The 26,895-nt window shown below is 40.7% G+C and overlaps 1 protein-coding gene across 1 annotated transcript in view; it reads left to right on the forward strand.

The window, feature by feature from the left end:
- The window catches only part of MIOX (myo-inositol oxygenase), a 64,160-nt gene that overhangs the window by 25,241 nt on the left and 12,024 nt on the right, over positions 1–26,895 (forward strand). Inside the window, exons 2-6 of the mRNA XM_089677016.1 lie at positions 760–816; positions 6,338–6,418; positions 22,156–22,318; positions 26,098–26,165; positions 26,683–26,792. Of these exons, the coding sequence (XP_089533142.1) occupies positions 760–816; positions 6,338–6,418; positions 22,156–22,318; positions 26,098–26,165; positions 26,683–26,792 (479 nt within the window). The remainder of the gene's footprint in view (positions 1–759; positions 817–6,337; positions 6,419–22,155; positions 22,319–26,097; positions 26,166–26,682; positions 26,793–26,895) is intronic.

Genomic DNA, 26,895 nt, shown 5'->3' on the forward strand with positions numbered 1-26,895 from the left:
TCAATTTTGAGTGTCATGGCAAAGGCTGTGAATACTTATGTACATGTGGGTTTTTTTTTTCGTTTTTTATTTTTAATAAATTGCAAAGATTTCAAAACGAACTTTGTTCACCTTGTTATTATGGAGTATTGTTTGTAGAATGTTGAGGAAATAAATGAATTTAATCCATTTTGGAATAAGACTGTAACATAACAAAATGTGGCAAAAGTTAAGCGCTGTGAATACATTCTGGATGCATTTACATATACTCATATACACGTAATCACACATATTTATTTATATAAATTTGATTACAAGTGTGCACATTTTTTACTACAATATTTTTCAAAGATACAGTAAAGATTCAAGTGTATTTGAGTTTATTAAACCTTGTGCCTTGCAAGTGTGAATACACATACTGGAGTTCTTCCTAGGAGCAGGTGTATCAGGGCAGCGCTGTTTAACAGTTGTCAGAAAACACTTCATGCGTGATGAGTAAAGTCTATGTACAGGGACATACGCCAGCTTGTTATTTTGCAGTGTTAGTGTTTTTCGCCTTCATCAGTCACAAGGTACACAGTGTATGTTGTTGCAATATTGCTGTCAAACTTGTTTTTTTATTTTTAAAAGTAGAGTTTAGTGTTGTCATCTATTTAACCTTATCTACATAATTACACAATAATCAGACTACTGAACAGCATACACACTTTTCAGTGCTTAATAAGTACAGACACAATACAAATGAAGTATTTTATTATGTACCATTTTCCTTAATTGCAGGATCCATCTCTTGCTTACCGTCCAGAACCAGAACATCACCAATACAGAAATTATATGGCAAGTATAACACAATAGGAAACAAAAAAATAAGTACACCTTGATGTGTAATACATAAAATATAGAGTATACTACATTCAGTCCAGTGATTGCCTGCATTGCCAATCTAGTTAGGCTGTTGGTCATGTTCACTCTGCATGTTGGTGAAGAAGCAGAAGCAGCTTTTACTGCTGTATTTGGGCCCAACAGAATAACAGTGTACATCATAGTTATATGGGGAAGATACTTAAGGTGCTAAGTGTTCAGGATCAGCCCACTTGTGGGTAGGTGCATAATGGTGTGGTGGCAGAAAACACTCAGCACCCAGGTGCAGAGTAACAGGAAAATATTGCAATTGAAGTTTGGCAATACACAAAGCGCCCAAGGGGAAGGAAACCCGGCTGGGAGCACTCACAGGATGTAACAGGTATCGGTAGCAGGTGTGCCGACAGTGTCTGTCTCAAAGAACAGCATGCAGCCTGGCCACTCCTTACTCAAGTGGGGGGCTCTCAGGTAGGATGTTTTGTCCCTATTCCTCTGGAACATTTCCCTGATGCTAAGCACTGTCCCTGACAGATGGGAGGCCTGTCACTATTAGCCACAGGCGAAATGCACACCAAGCCAGGGTCTTAAGTAGACTCTGCCTCTGACACCAAAGTCACATGGGATTCCAGCATCCAATCAGATAGCTGCCACCTGTGACCCAGGAAACTATAAAGGAACTAGGCTCCTTTTGACTTCCTCTCCCTCTGCAATGCCACTGCAGTTGAGTGCCACCTATAGTGAAAAAAAATAGACTGATGCCTACACACTGGCTACCGTTATAGAAGCCCCCTGACCAAATAAACATTTGTGTTGTGCAAACTGTGAGCACTCTATAAATCCCATATAATAGGAATAAGTAGAATTTGTGCATGAGGTTTGATTTGTTGTTTACAGTGATGACAGTAAAGCTGTAGATTAAGTGAATGGTTATATGAATGATGGCAGCGAAAACAGACAAAATGAGCAGTAACCTTCCAGTGGTCCCAGGACAAAATATTGTCCACAGCACAAGAATAGTGGCTATGAAAGAGGGATCCAGACTACTTCTCTGCACAAGGGATATGGGGATGGACCACTTTGCATTCCATGTCATTGCCACTGATTTAAACTGGAACTAAACGGTGTCCATCAGCTTCAACTATTTGTAATCCTTATGCTACTAGTATTAGCAAATAGATAGGAAGGTAAATTATATGTATTTGTTTTATTTGTCCAGTTACTTCCTGGTTTCTGACCTAGGCCAAAATTATGTCATACATCCCAGTCTTCCTGGGCATTTTTCTCAAAACGTCTTTCAGGACAGTACATGAGAGAACGCAGCTCTTCTGACTCACGCAGGAAACACACATTCACGTATTTATATTGGACGCCTCTCCCCACAGTCCTACGTTATTGTGTTTCCTCCGGCCAGGTAGGGACACACAGGAACTCTGGAGACTGTGATCTCTGTGATCTGTGCTGCCTGACAGAGGTCTCTGCTTTTTTTCTTTGCAGCAGGGGTCCTCCAGGCAGTGTCCCGGAAAGGGGGTTGTTCCTGATCCCACTCTCCCCCTTCAGTGCCTGGGGAAAGCCAGTTCCGCTGAGAAATTGTAGCCCTGATGTCTCTGTGCAGGAGGGATGGCTGAGGCCATGTTTTAGGTGCCCAGGGCATGCCCGTGAGGTCGCTTCTGGGCAGGGGTGGAGCTTCAGCTCTGGGTGCAGTACGCAGGGGGAGGGGGCAGTACCTAGCCAGTGCCTATTTCCGCTCTCAAGCTGGTGCATCAGTGTGTCAGGACCAGGAGACTCAGCCAGATGGACCGCTGTAGGCTCTGCTGTGAAAGAGACAGGAGGGGCTGCAGTTCGCGGAACAGGCAGAGGCAATGGAAAAGCCCAGGAAGGAGAGAGCTTCCTATAGGCAACTTATGTATGCTTTTTCTATGTGCTCTGTGGGCGTCTCATCCCCCTGGTGGCTGATGGCCTATCTGTTCAGTGGATCCTCTGTGTGTGGGGTCAGTGCATTGGTGGTGTGCAGGTCTGGGATCTGGCTGCACTGGCTGCGGTTTTGTTGCTGGTGTGTTAGGGTCAGTCAGTGGCTAAATGGTTATGTTTCTTTTGTGCTTTGTCTTAGGCTAAGAGCAGTGAAAAGGAATTTAGTAGCAAGAGGAGGTGTTCTGCAAAACTAAACTTTCAGATTCATGGAAAAAACCTTTATACAAGGTATGTGTTTCTGCTTTGGTAAGAGAGGAGGCAGCTTCTCTGGCTTCTATAAAGGCTAAGTGGAGTGCGACTCTGCAGTCGTATAGAGATATGTAGGGGTCTTCCTCCCAGAGTGCTTCTTAGCCCACCGCCACACCAGTCATCAGCTTCCTAAATGCAGGGTCAGGAATACCCTCGGCACAGGTTGCTGTCTCTTCTCCATGGCTGGAGGGAGATTCGGAAGATGATGAGGAAGAGGTGAAGGATCCCTCAGCATCTAAGTATAAAGTGTCACTGGAGGATGTGGAGAATCTCCTTAAAGCGATTCATGTCACCTTAGGCATTAAAGAGGAGAAAAAGTATTTTTCCCTCCATGATAAGATGTACCTGGGGCTCAGTAAACCAAAAGGGAGATGTTTTCCTATACATTCAGCTGACTCAGACATGAGAAAAAAGGAATGTCAAGATCCCACAAGAGACGGTTTCCGTTTGAAGAAGACTCCTCGTCAGTATGGAACAAAGTGCCTAAAAGTGGACACTGCTTCCTCCCAAGTCTCAATAAGAACAAATTTACCATTTGAAGACATGGGGAGCCTAAAAGAGGCAATGGATAAAAGGATGGATTTGCTGCTCAAGAGAGCATGGCATTCCACAATGGAGAATTTGAAGCAAGCTATGGCAGTCACATGTGCAGCAAAGAATCTTGAGCATTGGTTGAACCAGCTAAAAGTAAATATTAATACGGGGACCCTGAAGGAAAAGGTTCTAGATTCCTTCCCTACAATTTCAAGAGCTGTAGGATATATAGCGGATACGTCTGCAGAATCCAAATGCATGACAGCTCGCTCAGCTGTCTTATCCAACTCTGCGAAAAGGGCCTTATGGTTAAAAACATGGCAGGAGGACTCAACCTCAAAAGCTAGGCTGTCTGGAATCCCTTTTTCAGGAGTTCTCCTCATTGTGCCAGACTTGGACTCAATTCTGGATTGCACATCAGACAGGAAATAGTCCTTCCCTGTGAAGAAGAAGAAGAAGAAAAAAGCTTCAAAACATGACAAGTTGCAAGGAAAGAAAATGTCTGGGCATCGCCAAAAGGAAGAGAAAAAGGAGGGGTCCTTTTCCGTATTCCTGTGCAGCCTGAAAAATCTTAATTAAAGGTCTTGAAAATGCCCTGTGGGAGGGGCGAAACGCGTTGACGCACTTCCAGTCTGCCGTCCCTACGTCCTGCGTCACTTCCGGTGAGTGGAACGCATGCCGAGGGGTGTGTTCCACGCGGCCATCTTTGATGATTGTTGGAGCTGTATTCTGTCATCCTCTGCAAAATAGGCTGTGAGGTTTCTGAAACTGAATGTGGATGTCATGGAATTTATGCTAGCCGATGGAGGCAATAAATCAATGCTTTTATTCTTCTCTTGAAATGTGAGTGGTCTGGTATCATTACTAGTATTGCACGGGGTATTAGCAGTATTACACTATTTTATTTTTCTCTCTTGCACTACTATGGAGCTTGGTTGGGAGGAGAAATCAGGAGCGAGTGGAAGGAGAATCCCAAGTCCTATATGGTGGAAAGGAGTCCTGGAGGCTATAGAGGGGGTTTAGGATCCCTAAAATCCTAAAAAGGCGCAATACTCACCATCATCTGCGGTTGATGTTGGTTTCACACTGGTGGATGGTGGAAGCACATTTTTTTAGGAGAAGGATTTTATCATAAGTTTTACACAAAATATTTGGGAAGGACTTTTGTTTTTATTTTTATATATATATAAATTTTTTTGGACACTTTATTATTATTTAATATTTTATATATATTTTTTTTTTATTATTGATTTATACAGTGTATGGATTTGATATGTTATTCATTTGGTGAGGGGGTTTTGATTTGCGCTGTTTATTTATATTTTTTGAAAAATCCTAATGACCGGCTGCTTCCTGTGGGAGGACTACAGGCGTTCCTTCCACAATGGGAGAAGATAACTTCAAGCCTGTATATCCAAAATCTTGTCGGCAGGGGTTACAAAATTTAGTTTACAGTTCTACTATTTGCGGTCACATCCACACTCGGAATTAGTGATCTATATGCATTGTCAGTCAGGGAACCTTTTCTGATGATTTAACCAGTCAGGATCCAGCCTTTCTCTGAAAGGTAGCGTCAGCTTATCACTGCTTATCACAAGACATTATTTTAAAAACTTTTTGCCCTAACCCATCAGGGGACAAGGAAATAAATTTTCATTCTTTAATTGTGAGAAGAATTATTTTATGCTATTTAGAATTAACTAAATATTTCAGGAGTTCTGAGTTCATTTTGTTTGATGGTTCTATAAAAGGGCAGAAAGCCACTAAAGGATCCATTGCCAGATGGCAATCAAATCAGCTTATAAACTTTGTGATCTTGTTCCACCACTGGGTATCCATCCTCATTCCACGAGAGCTCTGGCAGTCACATGAGTAGAGAAGACCGGTGCCACCAAATTTGTAGAGTGACGACGTGCCCACCTTTGTGCGCCATTAGAGAATAGATTTATTATCAGCTGGGGAGCAGACCTTCGGTAGGAAGGTTCAGCAAGCTGTGCTCCCGCCCTAAAAGGGTAAGTTCTCGTTTATCCTCTCGTGCTGTCCTGAAAGACATTTTAAGAAAACCAAAGTTGGACTTACTGGTAACTTGTTTTCTAGTAGTCTTTCAGGACAGCAATAATTGCCCACCCTGATGTTGTTTATGCTGTTGGGCCTATGTTTTTCAGATGGGCCAAAGGTACTCCTTTGAGGAGAGACCTCCAATTTAAAGACTGATCCGGGTGTGTGTTTCCTGCGTGAGGAGCTTCATTCTCTCATGTATTGTCCTGCAAGACTACTAGAAAACAAGTTAAGGTAAGTCTAACTTGGGTTTGTTTTTCTTTTATCTGGTGGAGGAGAGGAGGGCTTTCTCAGCTAAGCACACCTTCCTGTATGCATGCCTGAGCTAAGGGCAGATGGATTCCAAAATGCTTCTTAAATCACCTACCCTTACTCAAGATGGCCAGAGCTATAGGGGTATGGTTTTTCAAACTGAATTCTCAACAAAATAAAACAGAGACATGGTTGGCTGAGTGTATTTGCAAATAGTACAATTTTATTCTGCTTTAAGGTGAGTTTTGCTGATCTGTAACTGAGCACATTGTATCTCAGTAGTGAGACGAAAAGGAGGGGAAGTTACATTTTCTACTGTTATACCAGGGATTTTGTTACTTGGAGCAACATGGTAAGAAGCAATCATTAAAAGTTTAATCATGGATTTTTTTTTAAAGCTTTTTATATAACTTTGTTATCTCTTAAATTGTTCTAGGACGGCCCCCTTGTGAACAGAGTGAAATTGACCTACACACTTATGCACACATACCAAACGGTGGATTTTGTAAAAGAAAAGGTGATCAGATGCTAAAACAAATATTATACTGTGTTGATGATGTATAAATATACAAGGAAAAAAATGGAACAGTTAGTAGCCAACTGCGTGTGAATATGCTTATGCATTGTTTAAGTGTATGTATAGGGATAGAGCATTAATTTTGCTTTGACTATAGAAGAGAAAACCCTTCAGTTGATTCTTTACTTCATTTACTTGTTGCCCTGGAGATGCAACAGGAAGTAAGATGAAATCTCTACAGAATGAGGGACATCCGTTAGCTTTACTCTCATCTCTTGTTCTGGTGACAGTTTTAAAATGCCGGATTTCCCATCTTCATCTGTCTTTCAGGTATAAACACAGCAATACAAATAGAAACTTGTCAAGGGTTCTTATTCTTTCCTATGCCATCCAATAGCAAAAATATATACAGTAATTTGTATATATTATATATGTGTGTGTGTATGTATATGTGTGTGTGTGTGTATATATGTGTATATATATATATGTATATATATTCTTTCCTATGCCATCCAATAGCAAAAATATATACAGTAATTTGTATATATTATATATGTGTGTGTGTATGTATATGTGTGTGTGTGTGTATATATGTGTATATATATATATATGTATATATATATGTGTGTATATATATATATATATAGTTTTTTTTTTCTCATAGAACGGGTGCAGGAACTCTCCATTTCCGAGTCACCCCCTGTCCCTGTCCCACACTGTGCCTGCGTTCCACTTCTTACCTACCTCCCAGTACTGCCCTTTTTGAGGATATAGAACCAAGTATCAATTTGTATGGAATTTGTAATTATAACAAGAAAAGCAGTAAAATAGATCACCTGCAGCCAGAAACAATAGTTCCCCCCAGCAACAATGGACCACCTGCAACAAAATACCTCCATAGCAACAATAGTCCCCGAAAGCATCAACAGATCTCCCCACAGCCAGCATCAATATATCCTCAAGAAGCAAGCAACAATAGACTCCTCCCTCAATAGTCCAGACGACTTCAGAATTCTTGTCATATGCTCTGTTTCTCACATCAGTAGAATCCCCATATATTCAGCAAAGAGACATCCCCAAATATCCAGCAAAGAGACATCACCAAATATCCAGCAAAGAGACATCACCAAATATCCAGCAAAGAGACATCCCCAAATGTCCAGCAAAGAGGCATCCCCAAATGTCCAGCAAAGAGGCATCCCCAAATGTCCATCAAAGAGACATTCCCAAATATCTAGAAAATAAACATTTCCAAATATCCAGCAAAGAGACAGACCCATCCAGCAAAGAGACATCCCATAAAATTCAAAGGGAAAGCCTCAAATATCCAGCAAAGATACATCCCCAAATATACAAAGAGACATCCCCAAAATATTCAGCAAAGAGACAGCCCCAAATATCCAGCAAAGTGAAAGTCCCATCCAGCAAAGAGATATCCCCATATATCCAGCAGAGACATCCCCAAGTATACAGCAAAGAGATATCTCAAAATTTTAAGCAAAGAGACATTTACATATAATCAGCAAAGAGACATTCCCAAATATTCAGCAAAAAGACATTTCCATATATTCAGCAAAGAGACATCCCCAAATATCTGGCAAGGAGACATCCTGAAATATCAAGCAAGGAGACATCCCTATTCACTCAGCAAAGAGACATTTCAAAATATCCAGCAAAGATGCATCCCCAAATATCCAGAAAAGAAACATTCCCAAATATCCAGCAAAGAGACATTCTCAAATATCCAGCAAAGACACAGCCCCATATATTCAGAAAAGAGGCACTGCCAAATATTCAAGAGCCAAGAACATTGGCAGGGGACCCCAGAAGAGGAAGATCCTGACTGTTCTGTGCAATTCTATTGCACAGAGCAGGTAATAATAATGTTTGTTATTAAAAAAAAAAAATCTTTACTATCACTTTTGGCTCATCTATAGTGGTCAGGCAGCACATACTCTATGCTTGCAATGAAACGCAGAGAAAGAATTATTTAATGTATAATTTCACCCGAAGCTCACTGTGATTGTCTGGATTTTTTTTCTCATTTTGTCTCTCATAGTTGAGGTCTACCTATGATGCCAATTACAGGCCTCTCTCATCTTTTTATGTGGGAGAACTTGCACAATTGGGGGCTGACTAAATACTTTTTTGCCCCACTGTAGATGGACCGGACAGGAAGTAGTTAACATAGTTCACTACCTCTTTAACGTAGTATTAAATCCTCAGTGCTTTTAGCTTAACACATGATCCCAATAAAATAAATATTACCCAGTAAAGTATTTGTTAAAATTCTTATTCCAGCATATGTAGATTACAATGTTAATGCTGTAGGCGTCTGCTCTCTCAGTGCTCCTTCCCTGAACTTCTGGTTTTCGCAGGGGGAAAAAAAGGTAACAGTGCAGTCTATTAGCATGGACATGGGAAGGAGTAGGAGCAGGGGAGTACCTTGCCATCCTAGGCTAGGAGATTGAGTGTTTCTATTGATAAACACAGTTTAGGGAGGCAAAACTCCTGTATGCAATGGTGGCTCTATAGGATGCTGCAAGAAAAAGGAGCCACCCGGAAACAGGAAATCTGGGGCAGCAGTCATGGCACCAGCTTAAACAGGAATATAGCCAAAGAATACAATATTAAGAAGCTGCATACTTGGCAAGTGATTAAAGTGTTTGCAGTACTGTTACTCCTGGTCTGTGTGTGTTTTGCTCCCTTCCTTGCTATTTTCTGTGATGACTGTCCCTGCATTGGCAGTCCCATAGACATATATTACCACAAATAAGGCTTATGCCAGCTTAATTTACATTATTCTTATGTGGCTTGGAACTGCAGATCAGCTTTGTATCCTTGCAGCTGTCACTTTGCACAATTTGGCATCCTTTTTCTTTTTTTTGTGATAGCTCAGTGTCCTGTCCTTGCTACACGTTCCCGTGTGTAACTCGACATGCAGCTAAACCCTCCTATTCTGCAATATTCCAGACTGAATGTAATCTTGAAGTTTAATTGACAAAGCAGGCTGGGTGAAACTATTAGGAAAATCCAATACAAAGTACATATAAACAATATATGAAATATACAAACACAATGAAATCATTAAGATGCGGATGACAATAAATTCATGCTCACCAGTGATGCTGCTTGTAGGGGATGTAGGTTTGCTACACAACGTGTGCTTCGATGGCTGGTTCCTTCCCTCTGTTTCTAAGATGGAGTCTAAGCTGCCAAGATGCATCTGTGATGGGAATTTCTATTAACTCTTAACACTTATCTGACAGTCTCTAGTTTCTGTAAAACAGTACAGGCGGGCCCCATCTAGTTGCTGAATATTTGAGGCTGAATTTCCCTGCTGGAGGCAGAACACTCAGATGCAAAGGAATAAATGGATGCATGCCTGTTTTGTATCCGCCTGCCCATACACCTAACATGGGTCCATTCAGCTTAGTGAGAAAAAAATGAACATGGATGTCACAAAAGAGTGGATCTTCTGTCCAAAACAGTCTTTTGAAAGGACCCTGAGGCAATTGGACACTCCCTGGAGCAACAACCTGTGTTATTAATTATGAATATCAAGAAACAGTTAAAGGCTGCCTTTACACAGCTGTTAAAAAATGCACTTACAAGTGTCTTTTATTTGCACATCATTGTTTTCAATGGAGATGTTCACACAGGTGCGTAAATGTGCACTGTGTGTAGTTCCATAAAACACAAAATACAAAAATCTGATCTGAGGACATCTGCATTCTGGTATTGAAAAAAACAACAGGATAGTTTTATTCATTTAAAAAAACAGATTTAAAATAGAGTATCATTTACGTAGAAACATTTGTATCAGTAATATTTTTACGCACATGTGAATGTAGCCATAATCTGTGCATTTAAAAAAAATTCAGCTTTTTTTTAGTCACATGCCCTCCAGAGGATTTACCCCCCTTCCTGACCAGGTCATTTTTTGCGTTACGGCGCTGTGTTACTTTAACTGACAATTGCGCGGTTGTGCAACGCTGCACCCAAATTAAATGTACGTCCTTTTTTTCCCACAAACTGTGCTTTCTTTCAGTGGTATTTGATCGCCTGTGAATAAAAACAATTTTGAGAACATAACTATTTTTGACTTTTTGCTATTTAACATGTCCAGTAAAAAAATTTTAAAAATCAAATTTTGTCATATATTTAGGCCAAAATGTATTCTGTCACATGTCTTAAAACGCTGTGTAAATGGACGGCGCGATAGAAGTACCTGAAATAAATAAATAATGTCTTTGTTAAAAAAAAAAACAATACGCGTACGTTAATTGGTTTACGTGAAAGTGTCAGATACTGGATTTTTTTTTTACTAGTAATGGTGGCGATCAGCAATTTATAGTGGGACTGACGCAGGCATTCTGACACTGGGGGGAACTGACTTGGTGTCACTGACATCCCCAGTGACACCAATACAGTGATCAGTGCTAAAAAAAGCACTGGCACTGTACTAATGGCACTGGGCAGGAAGGGGTTAACATGAGGGGCGATCAAAGGGTTAACTGTGTGCCTGGAGTGTTTTACTAGGGGGCTGTGTCCGTGTGCTTCACTGTAAGAACATTGCTTTGGATGGCTGTGTTGTGCACAGCCACCCATAGCAGTGTGCCCGAGCTGACAGAGAGAACTGTACTAATGGCACTGGGCAGGAAGGAGTTAACATGAAATTGTTAACTGTGTGCTGGGAGTGTTTTACATATTGGGCTGTGTCAGTGTACTTCACTGTAAGCACACTGCTTTGGATGGTTGTGCTGTGCACAGCCATCCAAAGCAGTGTGCCCGAGCTGAGTAATCACCTGAGTGTGCCGGCAAGTAATCACCTGCCGGGACCCAGTGATTGACAGAAGTGGCCACGAACGGTGGCATTGGTAGGGCGTGTGCGCAGCTCTCGCTTGCCCCCTACCCGGAAATGCAAATCACGTATATATACGTGATTTTGCTCACCCGTGCCACCCTGTAGCGGTATTTCTACGGTAAGCGGTTAAAAACCATCTACAGAGATGGCTAAAATTTGCTCCAGTGTAAGTCTATTACACATTTTTGAGTCCATAAAGCTTGTTTAGACTTGCAGTTGGGAGGGGGGGGTAAAAACACGCAGTTGAGCTGTGTTTTTTTATCTCTCCCCCCTCCCACACACACACACACACTCCCCAACCTGTGAAGGCAGTAGAGGGGGCTTCGCTTCAAAGGCAGAACTAAAATTGCCCCCCTCCGTATTGCCCACCATACATGGATCATTTAAGAGAATGGGAATGAGCCCCAACTGCCCTGTAACCAAGCAGTTATGGTTCAGCACGTACAGAGTTGAAACAGGAGGTAAGGAGCCTGTCAAATGCCTCTGAAAAGTGATCAAAATGCATTTAAAATGTGGTTTGCTAATTTTTTTTGTTATGTTTATTACTTTTAGAGCTTTTTCCACTTACCAGCATTTGTCACACCTGTTAGACTGCTCCTGAGCTTTTACTAAAAGTGCTTACTAACTGCTTATTGAATGCTAGGAAAGTAGAACTAAATTCTCACAAAAGAAAACTTAGTTCTGCAGATCACTGTAAGGTCAGATGGGTGACTCTGCTGCTCCTACTCTGGCGATTTGCGGCATTGCTATGGGGGTGCTGGGTGGCGGTGTGGACTGCACCCAGGTGACACTTGCAAGAGAGGTGACACCCGTCGGCTCTGCCTCCACCCGCCACCCAGCTGGGAGCGGGTGCAGAATTCCAAGCTGTCAGTGTGTGTCATAGTGAGCCACGCCCCCAACGTAGTGACGTCATTACTAGCTACTCCCAAAGTTTTCCAGAAAGCTCCTGGAAGCCGCTGAGCGCTGGAGGCGCCCCACACTGCAGTCTGACGGTTCTGGGTACTCTCTCCAGCGTTTGCCTGCTAAACTCTGCATGGTTCCCACAGCATTCTAGAGACCCTTCTACACCACTGATGTGCCTTCATTACCATCAATGCAGGGAGTGCATCACCTTTTATAATACAGCCTACGTTTATACCCTCTTCTCTATTTGTGTACTAGGCAACTCAGGACCTGTCCTAGAGGAGTAGAACTATCTTCACTTAGCCTGCCCAGTGCCCTACAGGTAAAACATAGTGTCACCCAACCAGTGATGAGCGGGAGTGACACCATGTTTTACCACACCAGGTGACACCAACCCTAGTGACCCCACTGAGTGGCAGAATTGTTAAGAGGCTTGTCCCTATAGAATTGCTCATATGTGAATCCAGCACAGTATTCATTCTCTAGTTGCCAACAACCCAAAGGCTAAGTACCCAAAATATGTTCCCCGACGATTTGTACTGGGACTTTTAAGGCAACTCAAACAATTTGTATGAACATGTGAATAGTTTTATTACAAATTCATTATAGTTTGACACATTACACAAATGTTAAAATCATACATAGAAAGAAATGGCGAGAATGCCTGTAAACTTGCTGTAGGCTGAGAATTGGTGTTCACCCTTTCCTGTGAACCAGAAGAAAGCGAAGGGCGAGTAAGCTTCAGCGTTTCAGAACAAAGTCTTCAGGGGTGAGCTGAAGAGGAAGGATGGCCAAGAAACATTCTATAGAGTATAGTGGACATGAGTAAGGATTAGCAATAGCATTACTAAAGGTTATATTATACAGTCAGAAAATGTATGACCTGCATACCATCCAATTTTCTTTTGTAATTTAACTCGCCATAATTGTAGAGAAAAAACAGAGAATAGTCTTCTATCGATGTGCTCGCCATCGACACCTCGATGCACCAAGGCTAGATGGAAATTGGCTCAGGAGGGGAGAAGGACCACCCCCCCAGGTGAATTTCTCACACAGGGATCATCTTAATAAAGACAGCGGAATGACTTGGGTGGCTGAAAGGCCAAAAATGGGTCTATAAAAAACAATATAAACATTTACTACACTATAGAATCGCTCTCTGAGGCTGAGGCAGTGAGGTGTTGTTCCCATTGCTACCAATCTAGATTTAGCAGTTGTCGGGATGGCAAGAGAACATCTAGCTACAGAGGAAGCAATTCCATAGAGACCAACAGGCACCCTCTTCAGCAATCCTGCCACTGGTAATTTGTTTCTAGTACTCGAATGATATCACATTTCTTTTTGCTACAGATTAGTTTTCTCCTTTGTTCTGTCTTCCTGCACTGTGTGTCCATCCTATAAACACTTTATAATTGCTTCCTCCGGATGTTGGAATTCTCCAGGGCAACTAAACATCTCTATTTTAACTACAGTGGCTACAGAGGTGTATGACTGCGTAGTAATCCAGCTAAGAAGTACGCAAAAATGAGTGACAATGCTGAATCTGAGTATGCAACGTTGTGTTGTCACTCCAAGAAAGGAATTGCTAACTGATAAAAAAATAAATTGTACCGATGCAAATATATTGAAATCATTGGTTACCGACACAGTAAAATGTGTTTAGAATTTTTACCTAAAAATGTGTTTTATTAGACAAGCATAAGCATGAATATCTAAAAAAAAATGAATCATCGTGTCTGTCCAAATAAGTTTACTCCTAACATTAGAAAAACAATACACTAGAGCTTCCAACAGGATAACACTTTTCTAATTGTGTTTGAATTAGAACTGAGGACAACTATACCATCATATTATCCCATTTAAATGTGGTGAATAAAGTAAATGCTAGGTGCTAAATTGAGCTCACATTTACAATGCATACAATCTTCAGAGCCTTTTGAATGATGTGTGGATAGTTCACTGGCCATTGTTTTATAATGATCACAAAATAATTAAAATGTAAAGTCTATTTTTTTTATTAAAATTATACTTACCTACTCTGTGCAATGGTATTGCACAGAGCTAACCCTTACCTCCTCTTCTGGGGTCCAACATTGGAGATTTTGGCTCCTCCTTTTCTGTGTCTGCCCCCATAGCAAGCTTTTTGCTATGGCGGCAGACATGCAGGCTCGCTCACGAGCCAGGCTCTCTGTGTGCATAGACACACACAGTGTGTCTTGGCCCCGCCCCCCATTCTTTGCTCACTGGATTGGACTGAAAGCAGCATGAGCTAATGGCTCCTATTGCTCTTAGCAAAGCCTGTGAGACCAGGAACAGAAGGACAGAAGACCTACAGCAGGTACAGCGCTGGATCGATACAGAAATCAGTAAGTGTTAGGGAGGGGGGAACACACAGTGGATAGTTTTTTAATCTTAATGCAGAGAATATATTAAGGTAAAAAGAACCTTTAGACTTTAGAACAAATTTAAAGATGAATTCCATTTATGACATTTTTTGGCATTTTTTACATTGATCAGGTTTGGCCCAATGTAACTATATATATATATATATATATATATATATATATATATACCAGATAGTGAAAAAAGGACAAAAAAATGTGCTGCGCTAATCCTATATAATGAAAACAACCAAATTATATCAATCCACATAAACCAAGGACTGTGTTAACACACCATATATAGTAAGACTCCTAAGTGAGATGGAAAGACAGCGGGAAAACTCCCAACTAAGCAATAGTGAAAACCTAAATCCATGAAAATGCTGCACTATTCATATGTATATGATGCACAAAAAAAGAAAAAATATGGCACAAGTGAACAAATAAATGTGAAATGACATGAAACCATAAACGTGAAAAACGTAATAGCAATAACATGATCACAAATGCATCAAACAGACACATAGGTAAAAACCAACGATAATGAACAATAATAATATATTATAATATAATAAAATAATAATTATCGTTCATTATCGTTGTTTTTTTCCTATGTGTCTGTTTGATGCATTTGTGATCACGTTATTGCTATTACGTTTTTCACGTTTATGATGTCATTTCACATTTATTTGTTCACTTGTGCCATATTTTTTCTTTTTTGGTTACATATGCAGCACTTTCACGGATTTCGGTTTTCACTATTGCTTAGTTGGGAGTTTTCCCTCTTTCTTTCCATCTCACTTAGATGTCTTACTATATATGGTGTGTTAACACAGTCCTTGGTTTGTGTGGATTGATATTATTTGGTTGTTTTCATTATATAGGATTAGCGCAGCACCGTTTTTTGTCCTTTTTTCACTATCTGGTATATAGTTAAGTGCTAGCAGCCATTTCTGTTTTTTTGGGTTTTTTTTCCTGTGGTTAGTGGCAGCGCAGGAGGCTCTTTCTGTTTAGTATATATATACCATACCTGTGGCATGCCCCTAGAAGCAGGAAATCACGGTACATATTGCTACTCCAGGAATTGCCACTAGCTTCCGGGTCCCATGCTGAGCAACTGCCCTGCTATCATGAACAGAAGAGGTCAACCATTGAGCACAGGCACCAGTCATAGAATGCTTTGCATTCAGAAAACAAATGCAAAGCATTCTGCAAATGAATGCAAAGCATTCTCTGTTTGGATGAGGTGGAGAGGTGGGATGGTGATGTCATGCTCTCCACCTTGTCCAAGCTGGACCAATGTAACCGTAAAAAAATGTATCTGGGAATCTTCTTTTAACAGCTACATAGTACTGAGTGTTCCAAAAATATAGTGCTATACAAAGAAACATAGGTATGTGTACATATATTCTGCACCTTATCTGTTCAAGTATAGAATTATTAATCAGCCTAACCTTTCCATTAGGTAACCAACAATAATATCGATCATTTCCCACTTTACATTTCATGTGACCTATAATCTGATCTGATGATAATGACAGCTACAACTAACTTGTTTTCAAGAGTAAAGATCAGAATGTCCATTGCACAAGCATATTGGATTGTCCCATTTCCTGTGCTTTGATCTCTTGTTTTTTTATTAGATTTCGTGTGGAAGTCAAATCTATAATATTTATACCAAAGGGGCCTGGGGTATATGGAGTATGGAGTCACATTACTGTGTGGAAAAGATCAGAACTGGTTGTTTTAGGCCTTTTGCACATGGACATAATAATTTATTGATGTTTAATCGCAGGATCTTGCTGGCTGAAAGATCCTGAGTAAAAAAAAACAAGTTATGTTCCATAAAGACCTTGCATATTTGTATATACCCATGTAAAATTTTTCTTCATCCTATTCTAGCCAGTGTGCAATTTATGCATATACGTGTAGTGCCCACTAGGTGGGGCTAGTGTAAGGTAAATTAATTTTTTTAGCTCATGGTAGTGAGCCTGAATTACTGTGGGTTCAGTGTGAGGTCAGGCTGGGTGACTCAGCAGCTTGGCATTCTGTAGCCTCCACCTGGTTCTGGAGGTCCATGAAAGCTTCCAGAAGCCAGTAGGCGGAAGGGTGGAGACCTCAATCTGCATATTTATGGGAGTCTGACCAATCCCAGGCTAAGAGGCCCTGTCCATAGCACATAAATATGAGAGTCATTCTAGCAGGGGAGTTGGGTGGAAGATAGGTTGCTGAGAGGTAATGCTGTGTTGCCTGGGGGGGGGGGAGGGCCCCGGAGGAGGGGGGTTCTGCTTCCAGGCTGGAGGCTGAAAGCTGAAAGAATGAGCTCCACTGCCCTGCAGTCTAATAGGGAAGGACAGCTTTCAAAGCTTGGAGAAGAACCAGCCAAATTAGAAGGACTGAAAGCAGTTCTATCCACAGCTGCATGACACTGTGAGTACATCTAAAACCCCAGGGCATAGAAGAGAGAAGTTTGCTGGATGCAAGTTCTGCAAGTCTTCAGGCAACAGTTTATAGCTTACCCAACACCTTGTCCTGGGATCAGATACTGTTGCTAGGTGGGCTGGCATTCTGTGCACCAAGGGGACCAAGAGCTCCTACATGTAGTCACGTTACTAAAAGTCCATTCAGGGGACACCAAGCTCCTATAAGGAGATTACTCTACTAAGGACTGTGATGGTTCCAGTTGGAATACAGTCTCGTATCTGTAGATTTTTTTCTCCTAAGTGTGTTAGAGCAGGAAATGTCCTCATTCTGCTGTGTCTACAATCAAATTAGGCATACCATAACTCCTTCTACCCTATCCAAGTGTAACCTTTCAAAAAAAAAAAAAAAACCCAAGCCCATGGACTGTTTTTTATGTCTGAAAAATGTGTGTTGCCTGACTGTGCAGAGCTTAAGGGGGACCTTGGTGGCTCCTGTGGGGGTAGCGCTACATATGCTTGTATACACTTGCGGACACCATGGCCATACTGGCCTCTGTTTATTGCCATACATACTAATGATACACGTTTATGCATATATTTCTGCCATTTAGCTGTGTTTAATATTTGTGTGGTTGGTAGGTCTAGGAGCCACCGGTGTATGTAACAGGCTCATATTCCATCTAGTGGGTGTTGGGGGGTTGGGGGTGTCAGGGGGCTGGTACTATCTCCCTCAGCTCCTATCTCTCCCCTGTGAGGGGGGTGGTGGGATGGGAGGGTTCACCATCCAGGGGAGGGGTGTCTTGTGGGTCCTTATGGGGGTATTGGGGGGTTGATAGGGCTGGTGGGGTGGGTTGTGTCTAGGGTTGGGTGTTGGAAGGTTGGATTAGGCTAGTCCCAGTGGACCATTTGCATCCTTGGTCCATTCTTGAGGGTCCCCTCTTGATATCTCTGGGGGAAGGGGGGGGGTAGAGCCCTCTGTCATGCCGGGCTGTCATGTTTCCGGTGTCTTATTACTGTCTATGGTGCATAATAAAATTCCTTTGAGTTTAGCCTTTTAGGTGTGCAGCCTTTTTTCTTCCCCCTTTTTTGTTTTTGATAATTGATTAGGTAGCACCCTTCCAGATATTCTGGTGGCACCTCCACTTTCAGATACTGTGAGTGGATTCCCCAGCGTTTACCAATTCCCTTATCCCTGATTTTTGGTATACACACGTATTTTTTCACAGACAACAATGCATTTGTGTTCACCTGGGTTCCAAAAACACTACACAGCAACAAACACAGCATTTTTTGTGCAAGTGACTTTAAAGTGGAACTTTACCCAGAAAAACTTGATAAAAATGTTCTTTAGCAAGGAACATATCTTCCACATTAATAATTATGCTACCAAACCTAGTGTGTGCTGTAAATTGCCTCCATCCTTGTTCCTGCTTATTCTAGCCGGAGCCTGCCATTTTGCTGAAGCCCACAGCCCCTAAGCAGCAGTAAATCCCTAGGCTGACAGCAAAACAGCCTCTACAAATGCGGCACAGTGCCTAAAATTAGAGTGAAAATGAGCATGTGCAGAGAAGGTGAGACAGTGTGTTACTGGATTTTTAACAGTATAGGCACTTATTTTTAATGTTTTACGTAGCTATACCTGCAAAAGGGGCCAGACTGAAGTGATTAAGTTTCACATTAAGTTGTATGCTTTTTAGCTTATATTTGCAATACATTTGACAGTTATTTTCCTTCTAAGTTCCTTCATATGTACTTCTGACCTACTTCTGCCAGTCCTTCTAATCTGCTTCAAGCTTCCTTTGTATTCCTTTTGACTTACATAGGAAGAAAAGTAGTTCATACATGAACACCCATGTACACAGGCCCTAAATCGAATCATCCTGACTGTTAAAGTAGAACAAAAGGCAAAACTTTTTTTCTTTTCATTTTGGATAGAGTAAGGAAAGACCTTAGATTGTACGCCCCTTGAGGGTTAGGGACTGATGTGAATGTACAATATATATGTAAAGCGCTGCATAAATTGCGTAAGTAACTGAAATAAATAAATTATAACTCTTGTAATTTTTTTCTCGCAATCTGTGTCCCATTGGGAAGATTTCCCTTTACTGTCCCAAAGTGAAAAGTCCCAGAACTAGTGTCTTCCTTGAAAGATTTTTCCCTTTTGTATTGTCAACCCAAAAAGTGGGATTTTCTTTTACTTTCACTTTTAATGATAACAGTAAGCAGGACAAATGAACCTCCCAAATGGGGGTACAGACAGCAATAAAACCTTACAGGTGTTCCAATCCATCTCCGCACCAGGGGTGGACTGACAACTCATGGGGCCCCTGTGTCCTTGCCCAAACTCAAAAAAACCTATGAAAAAGGTACCAGGGGCATCTCATAGGGCCCCCCACTGACTCCGGGCCCTCGGGCAGTGCCCGAGTTTTCAAATGGTCAGTCCACCCTATCCAAAATAAAAAAAATAAAAAATAACTTTAGTTATACTGAAAGTATTGTTTTGGAAAGAAACATATTCAAGCCGCTTCAAAATGCAATCAATAACATATAAAGCCTCTAACATTGCTACTAGATTTCATACTGGTGTAGCATAATGCAAAGTGTCTCTGAGTGTTAAAGCTGTTGACATAAATAGTTCCAATACCCATGAACCTACTGCATGATCACATATTTGGAGGTCATGTATGGACTGTGCTGTACATACACATATGGACATCCTTATCTGATTCTTTTCATCCCCAGAGAAAATGAACATCAGGGAAGCTGACATAGCCGTATGTGCTGAAAGACTTTATTATTCAGATGTATGAGGCTCTCAATGCACCTCTGCAATTATAATCAAATCTTTTTATCGAGTTATATAGATCAAGTGATACAAATTGACCTTAACTTGAGTTACAGGATTGGAAACTGTGAGCAAATATATCCTATGAGACTGGGTTCACATATGTGCGGGTCCGGTTTCTCTGTGATTTGTATAAGGAGTCCGATGCGATTTTATTTAGTGGTTCAGGAGTGAATTTTTAAAGTGTATGATACTGGAAATCACACCTGAACTGGACTGAAAATCATACCTGACTCTTTTTAAAATCGCTAATGAAAACACATGAACCGCTCTAGGTGCAGACCCGACCCTTGGCCACAGGTTGAGTAGTAGAAAATTAAACTTGGGTCGCACTCCAACTAAATTCCAGTTGAAAGTAAAGTTTATTGAAATGTTAATATAAAAGCAAAAATCACAACTCCATGCATAGGACCGAGAACAGTTACCACATTTCACACAAAAACATGTGCTTACTCATAACTTCAGTAACTTCAATAAACTTTACTTTCAAATGGAACCTAGTTGGAGTGTAACCCAAATTTCATTTTCTACTACTTTTTAGAATCGCACATATGTGAACCAGCTCCATAGAAAGTCAGTTGGGTTCAGATGTCATGCGGTTCAAAACGCATACAATTCGCATATATGTGAACCAGGGCTTAAGGAGCATTTTGCACCAAATGCTATGCTGCTCTTGCACGAAAAAGTTTTAAGTGTGTTTTTGGAATTTAAGAGAGCAGGATACTTTTTCATACAAGTACATGGTACAGCAGGCAAATATCAGGAATATGAAATGTTGGGTTTACATCCTCTTTAAGTAATTACACCAATTAACATCTGCTGATTCAAGCTAACAATCTATTACACCAAGTTTATTGCCCTGTTATAAAATAGTTTGCCCAGCAGAAAACAGAAGACACATCCCAGGATGAATATCTCTCCCTGTATAGTCAAAATGTAAATGTGGTTTATAACTTCTGAGCTGATTACATTAAGAATAACAAAATATTCACATGTGCCAGCTAATGACCAGCCTTTTAAGACCAAACACACCTATGTTAGGAGGTATCGGATTGGGTTAAGCACATCTCCTCAGTGATACAGGTATCTGAAAGCTATCATATCAGTATTCATTCAAAAGTAAAGCTGGCTATAGACCAATAGACCATAGGCAGGTCACTTTGAAGAGCACTACTATATTGGAAATCTCTGAAATATTCCTGTCTGTCATAACAGTGGGAATTACAGGAATTTATTAAAAGTAATTTTTATTGCAGATATTGTGAACGGTTTGCGCTTCTGATAAAACACATGGTGGCAGCTGTTTGGTGTATAACAGGTTAACTGCATAGTTAAAGTGGTTATAAACCCTTACATATACCCAGTGAAGTTTCTAGCTTCAGATGATACACAGAGATGAAACAAATTCTCCTACATAGGTTGTAACTGTTTATCTGCAGTCTTCTCTTTTCTATATCCATTCAAAGCTTGTCTGAGGGTTCAGAAAAAAGGGGGTAGAAAGCTGAAATTACACTTTGCATAGCTCAGAGAGGGGAGTTCTGCGATCTGATTGGAGAGAAGAGACACATCCCCCTCCACACAGCACACAGGAACAGAGCTGAGGCAGTCAATTTGCTGAAGGTCCCTCCCCTGTCACCATTTTTCTCTTGGTGTCAGGAAAACTTGTCAGAAGGGATTCATGTTGATAGCAGAGGAATGAAGCAGCAGACAGAAATGACACTTAGTGCTTTTAATTGGAACAAGTACACACTATAGAGAAATACGTTTTGTTCATATTTCATGTTTGAGATTTACAACCACATAACTAAACCCAGTTTTGATCACTCTTAGTCTGCTGGACCTTAGATTGTGATCCCACAAGTCGGAAACCTTTTGAGCAGGTTGACCTGAGAGTGTCATGGTCATGTATTGGTGGTGGTGGCATGGTGGGATCTGACATCTCTGTTTTCACATATTGGTGTGGAAGCATGGTGGGATCTGATGTCACGGGGGGGGTTTGTTTACAAAATTGTTTATAAACAATAGAAAACACAATATTGCCAGAATATATTTATGTGCTGTTAATAGAGTCTTTTGCACTATCTGATCAAACAACATTTTTTAATAAAAAAAAACAAGAATGGATCAGAGAACATAGGGTCATTATATGAATTGCCAAACCAACATGTACAGTATAGTATACACTACAGATCTATAAAGTTTATTTTATTTTATTTTACTGACTTCTTTTTTTTTTGTGCATACAGTTTTTTTTATTAAACAGTTTTATTACAGTGAAGATATATTGGGATGACAGCTTTGTAAATGTATCTTTTCAGCATGCCTTGTGGGGTTCATGCAACCACAAGAAGATGACTGTGATGGAAGCACTCAGTTTGCTGGATAATCTGGTGGACGAATCTGACCCTGATGTGGATTTTCCAAACTCTTTTCATGCATATCAAACAGCAGAGGGCATCCGCATGGCTCATCCTGACAAAGGTATGTGCATATTCTACAAACAGTGTGACGATTTTCCCAACTAATATGCAGGATGATACACACAAGATGAAATCAGTCCTTAAATCTGTTTCAATATCATGCAGTAATTTCCATATATTATGTACTGCACTGTCACATTTTGATTAAAGTGGAAGCCAAGTCAAAACTTATTTTTAGCTGAACCTGCTTCCACCCCCATTCTAAGTCTATTCTATTTATCCTGTAAAAGGAAATATGTCTATACTTGCCTATGCTGAGGCTGCTCTGGTCCGGTCACATGATCGACTTCCAGCGAGGAGTGACAGCCAACAACAGATGCCCCATAGTAAGCCTATGGGTGACATCACCGCATAGGCTCTGCAGCCATTGGCTGCGATCTCTCTTCTTCACTGAAGCCAGCCACTGCAGAGGTCATATGACCAGTCCAGAGCGACTTCAGGATCGGTAAGTATAGACATATTTCCTTTTACAGGGTAGATAGAAAAGGACTTAGAATTGAGGTGGGAGTAGATTTAGGCTTAGGTTTTGACTTGTTTTTCACTTTAATATGACATGGACCTCAGGGTAAGGTGAGTAGATGTCTTCATGGGACAGTCCCCAATTTTAGAGTGCTGCCCCTGTAATTTGTAAACTTGAAAAGAGAGTATAAAGTAATAGCAGTTATAAAAAAAAGAACTTGTGGGTTTAACTAATTCTTCCTTAAGGGGGCGTGACAGATGGTGTGTCCTATGCCTACATACTTTTGCTTATAAGTGTCCCTCGTTCCCATCTCAAAAAGTTGGGAGGTATGATAATGGTGTGCTTGGCCCAGGCAGGTGCAGGGTAATCCATCATGGCAACATTTCTGTGATTGGCTTGGAGCAGAAGGAGGGAGGGGATGGGTGTGTGTGCACCTGACTGTGTCTGGGGTTATTGATGATGTCACATGATACTCAGTCCCCCTCAGTGGTGTATTTAGGTTTTGTGCTGCCCTACAAAATTCACCTTCCCCCCAGAGAGAGCCTGAAATTGACTAACAACACCCCTGGACCCCCACCCACCCGAGAGAGCCTTCCACTACCATTGCCCCCATACACCGGCCACTCCCCTCCCAGTGAGAGAGAAAGACACTCACCTTCACAGCTCTGAACATCCCTGGGAACGAGAGTCAAGCAGGCCGCAGCCTCTCTCAGATCCCACCTGGTCCCCAAGCCGCATGTGTCCCCTCTTCTGTCCCTTCTTCCAGGGGGGCCGTGCTGCCCTCCTGAAAAATGCCGTCCTAGGCAAATGCCTTGCTTGTCTTGTGGTAAATACGCCTCTGGTCCCTCTGCATGTAGACATTTTTTAGGGAAGTAAGGATATGGATTATTTGCCGCCATGTTATTCTTTGTGATGGTGACCTGCAGTGCACATCTGGGTCTGGAGCTGGAAAGTCAACAGTACATTCAAATACAGTACAGTACAATTCAGTACAGGGTCGGAACAAAGGGGTGGGTGGGTACCCAGGAGGAGCAGCTTCCCTGTGCATAGTGTTTTAACCACTTGACCTCTGGAAGATTTAACCCCCTCCCTGACCAGGCCAATTTTTTGCGATACGGCCCTGCGTTACTATACCTGAAAATTGTGCAATCATGCAATGCTGTACATAAATGAAATTTATGTAATTTTTCCCCACAAATAAAGCTTTCTTTTTGTGATATTTGACTATCTCTGCGTGTTTTACTTTTTGCGTTATAAACAAAAAAACTGACAATTTTTTTTCTGCTATAAAACATATCCAATAAAAATTTCTTCATAAATTTAAGCTAAAATTTATTCTGCTACATATTTTTCTGATATTATACAGTTTAGCAATTAAAAACATTTATTTTACAATTAAATATACAGCTAAAATACATATATTTTTACCGTTTAACTGCCTATGGATTTCTATTTCTGCACAGTAGATCTTGGAAATTACATACATTTTTCGTATTGCACAACCAGACAGGTGGCATAGTTCTAATTTAGCAATTCATCATGCTGGTTTAATAGTTTACCTTCCTTTATCACCTTTTCATCCAGCCTTTTTCCTGGAGAAATGTATTTTACATTTATCTTGGAAAGCAATGTTTTAAATGCAATCACTTGTAAAAAGTATTTACTTCAGCGTATTATATCAATTTGAAACAAATTTTGGCGGTTCAAGTGAACCATGCATAGCGTGCTTACATTCCTAAGGAAGGTAGCCTTCCATTGTGTTTGTACATGCAAGCGCAACCTAGTTAGTGAGAAAAGCCGATTAAAATGAAAACGTTGTGTACAAGTAGGTTTAGCCTGTACTGTAAGTCTTGCTAACATCTTTTACAAGGATAAGTAGATTTATTGCAAATATACAATATAATTTGTTTAACTTTTTTATGTTTGTATAACTTGTCAGATCCAATGACATACAATAAACAGATTTAAATGTGTAAATTTGGTGATTTGCTGTGTATTTTAATTATTATTATTATACAGGATTTATATAGCGCCAACAGTTTGCGCAGCGCTTTATAATATAAGGGAGACAGTACAATTACAATACATTTCAGTACAGAAGGAGGGCCCTGCTCGTGGAGCTTACAATCTAAAGGATAATTAATGTGTATGAGGGGTCCACCAAACCCGAAGTGCCCATCCCTCCGCCCCACAAGGTCTGAGTATTCCCACAGAGTTCCCAAAAGGAGTTCCCAAACAAGCAGCACTTGTATTTTTTAGTGTTCTTTTAGCACTCAGCCTTTTCACCAGCAGCTGGCTCCTACAGCAGGAAGAACAAGAGAGAGATCCCTGAGCATTAATCAGCTTGAATATATTGAGGCCTGGACACATATGAGATTAATAATGAGGTCTGGCTACCAGGTAAGATGTGGACCCGGGAATTGAGGTGATATTGCACCCAGAGGTCTACAAAGCCTCCAGACTTATGTGAGAAACCTAGGTGACACATACACAACGTTCACAATCCTACCAACCAGTGCCTCACTATGTGTATTTTAACTTTATGACAATGTGTCAGCTTTGGCTGTTTGCCTGAACTTCTTTTTTAACATGTTGTTCATAATACCTTTTACCTTCATTAACTTCATTTTTATTGCTATAACTTCATTTATTTTACAATAAAAGTTGTTTTTTTTCTACCACATAAAATCATTTAAAGTGTTACTAAACCCACAACAGTAAATTCAGTCTGTATATGCAGTAAAGCATGCTTGTTATGCTCACTGTTGAAGTTAGGGGTTAATCCTCCTCATTGTGTAAAAAGGCTGTTTGATCCTGTCTTCTGTGATCCTCCCCTTCTTCCACAGTCCCCAATCCATCTGCTGATAGTACAGAGCCCTAGGAGGCACTCTGCGCATGCTCATTTTAGTGTGTATTCCTAGAGAATTTTTCTTTTTTTTCTGGGACGGTGCATGTGATCAGCACAGGGCCAATCAGCACTGTCCAGACAGAGGGTTGGGGGTTATGTAGCCTCATAGAACAGTCAGAGCAGCATGAAAACTCCTCCTACAAGCTTTAACCAGTGCTCATCTGGACACTGATAGAAGTTCACAAGACTGCTATATACTCCTGATGAGAAAAGGTATTTAGCAGTTGATATTTAGTGAAATAATTGCATTTCTGTGTTGTGCATACTGTGGGAAATTGGATATAGTGAATTCAGGGTCCTGCATTTAGTAACACATTAATTATTGGCAAAGTTATAATCTTAGGCAGTAATTTCCTGCTTTAGATGTCTTTATCTCATATGTCTATTTTATTAACACATTTTCTTCCTTTAGACTGGTTCCAGTTGGTTGGTTTGTTACATGATATCGGGAAGCTTATGGCCCTGGATAATGAGCCACAGGTACCTCATCCATGAAATGAGATATTTATCCCATAAAGGCTGCAGCGCTAGAGAACCACTTCAAGCAGTAAGATGGAAAGCTATAGGATAGTCACAAATAGCTTGTGTGAAGTCATATATGAACAGTAGCACTCATTTTACACTATCGCTTTCATCTTCAGATGCAGAAATAAATATGTAGGCTTTCAGTGCAAAGAAGATTACATCAGATGTTCTGACTTCGCTTCCTGCATACTTATTTTAGATCAGTGACTTAGAAAGGTTTAAACTCATTTTAGCAACATGACATTCTGGCAACTAGCAATTTCTGAAAGAGTGCAGCAATATCAGCCCCCTATTTCTCATATGACAGGTTTATTTTAATGTCTCTGCAGAACAGAATGTAGGATGATAGCTAAGGCTGTCTTCCACTGCTAAGTAGATATGAAATGAGCTATGCTCACATTTAGAAGTACATATAAAATGATATCAGTGGCATGCATTCAACGGGAAATGCGTCAATCTTTCTTCTTTGTAGTGGGCTGTTGTTGGAGATACTTTTCCAGTTGGCTGTAAATTTCAGAAATCCATTGTGTATAGTGACACAACCTTTAAAGACAATCCAGACACAAGACACTCCGTGTACAGGTGAGTAGAAATGACAATATTTAAAAGTCAATTTTATAGAGCAGCAACAAGGACCTCTATCACCCTCTTTCAGTTTTCTAGACTGGTAATATTCTAGTAATGC

The sequence above is a fragment of the Staurois parvus genome, unplaced genomic scaffold (assembly GCF_062004578.1).
Source record: "Staurois parvus isolate SC_StPar_1 unplaced genomic scaffold, SC_StPar_1.0 ptg000175l, whole genome shotgun sequence".
NCBI classification, from domain to species: Eukaryota; Metazoa; Chordata; class Amphibia; order Anura; family Ranidae; genus Staurois; species Staurois parvus.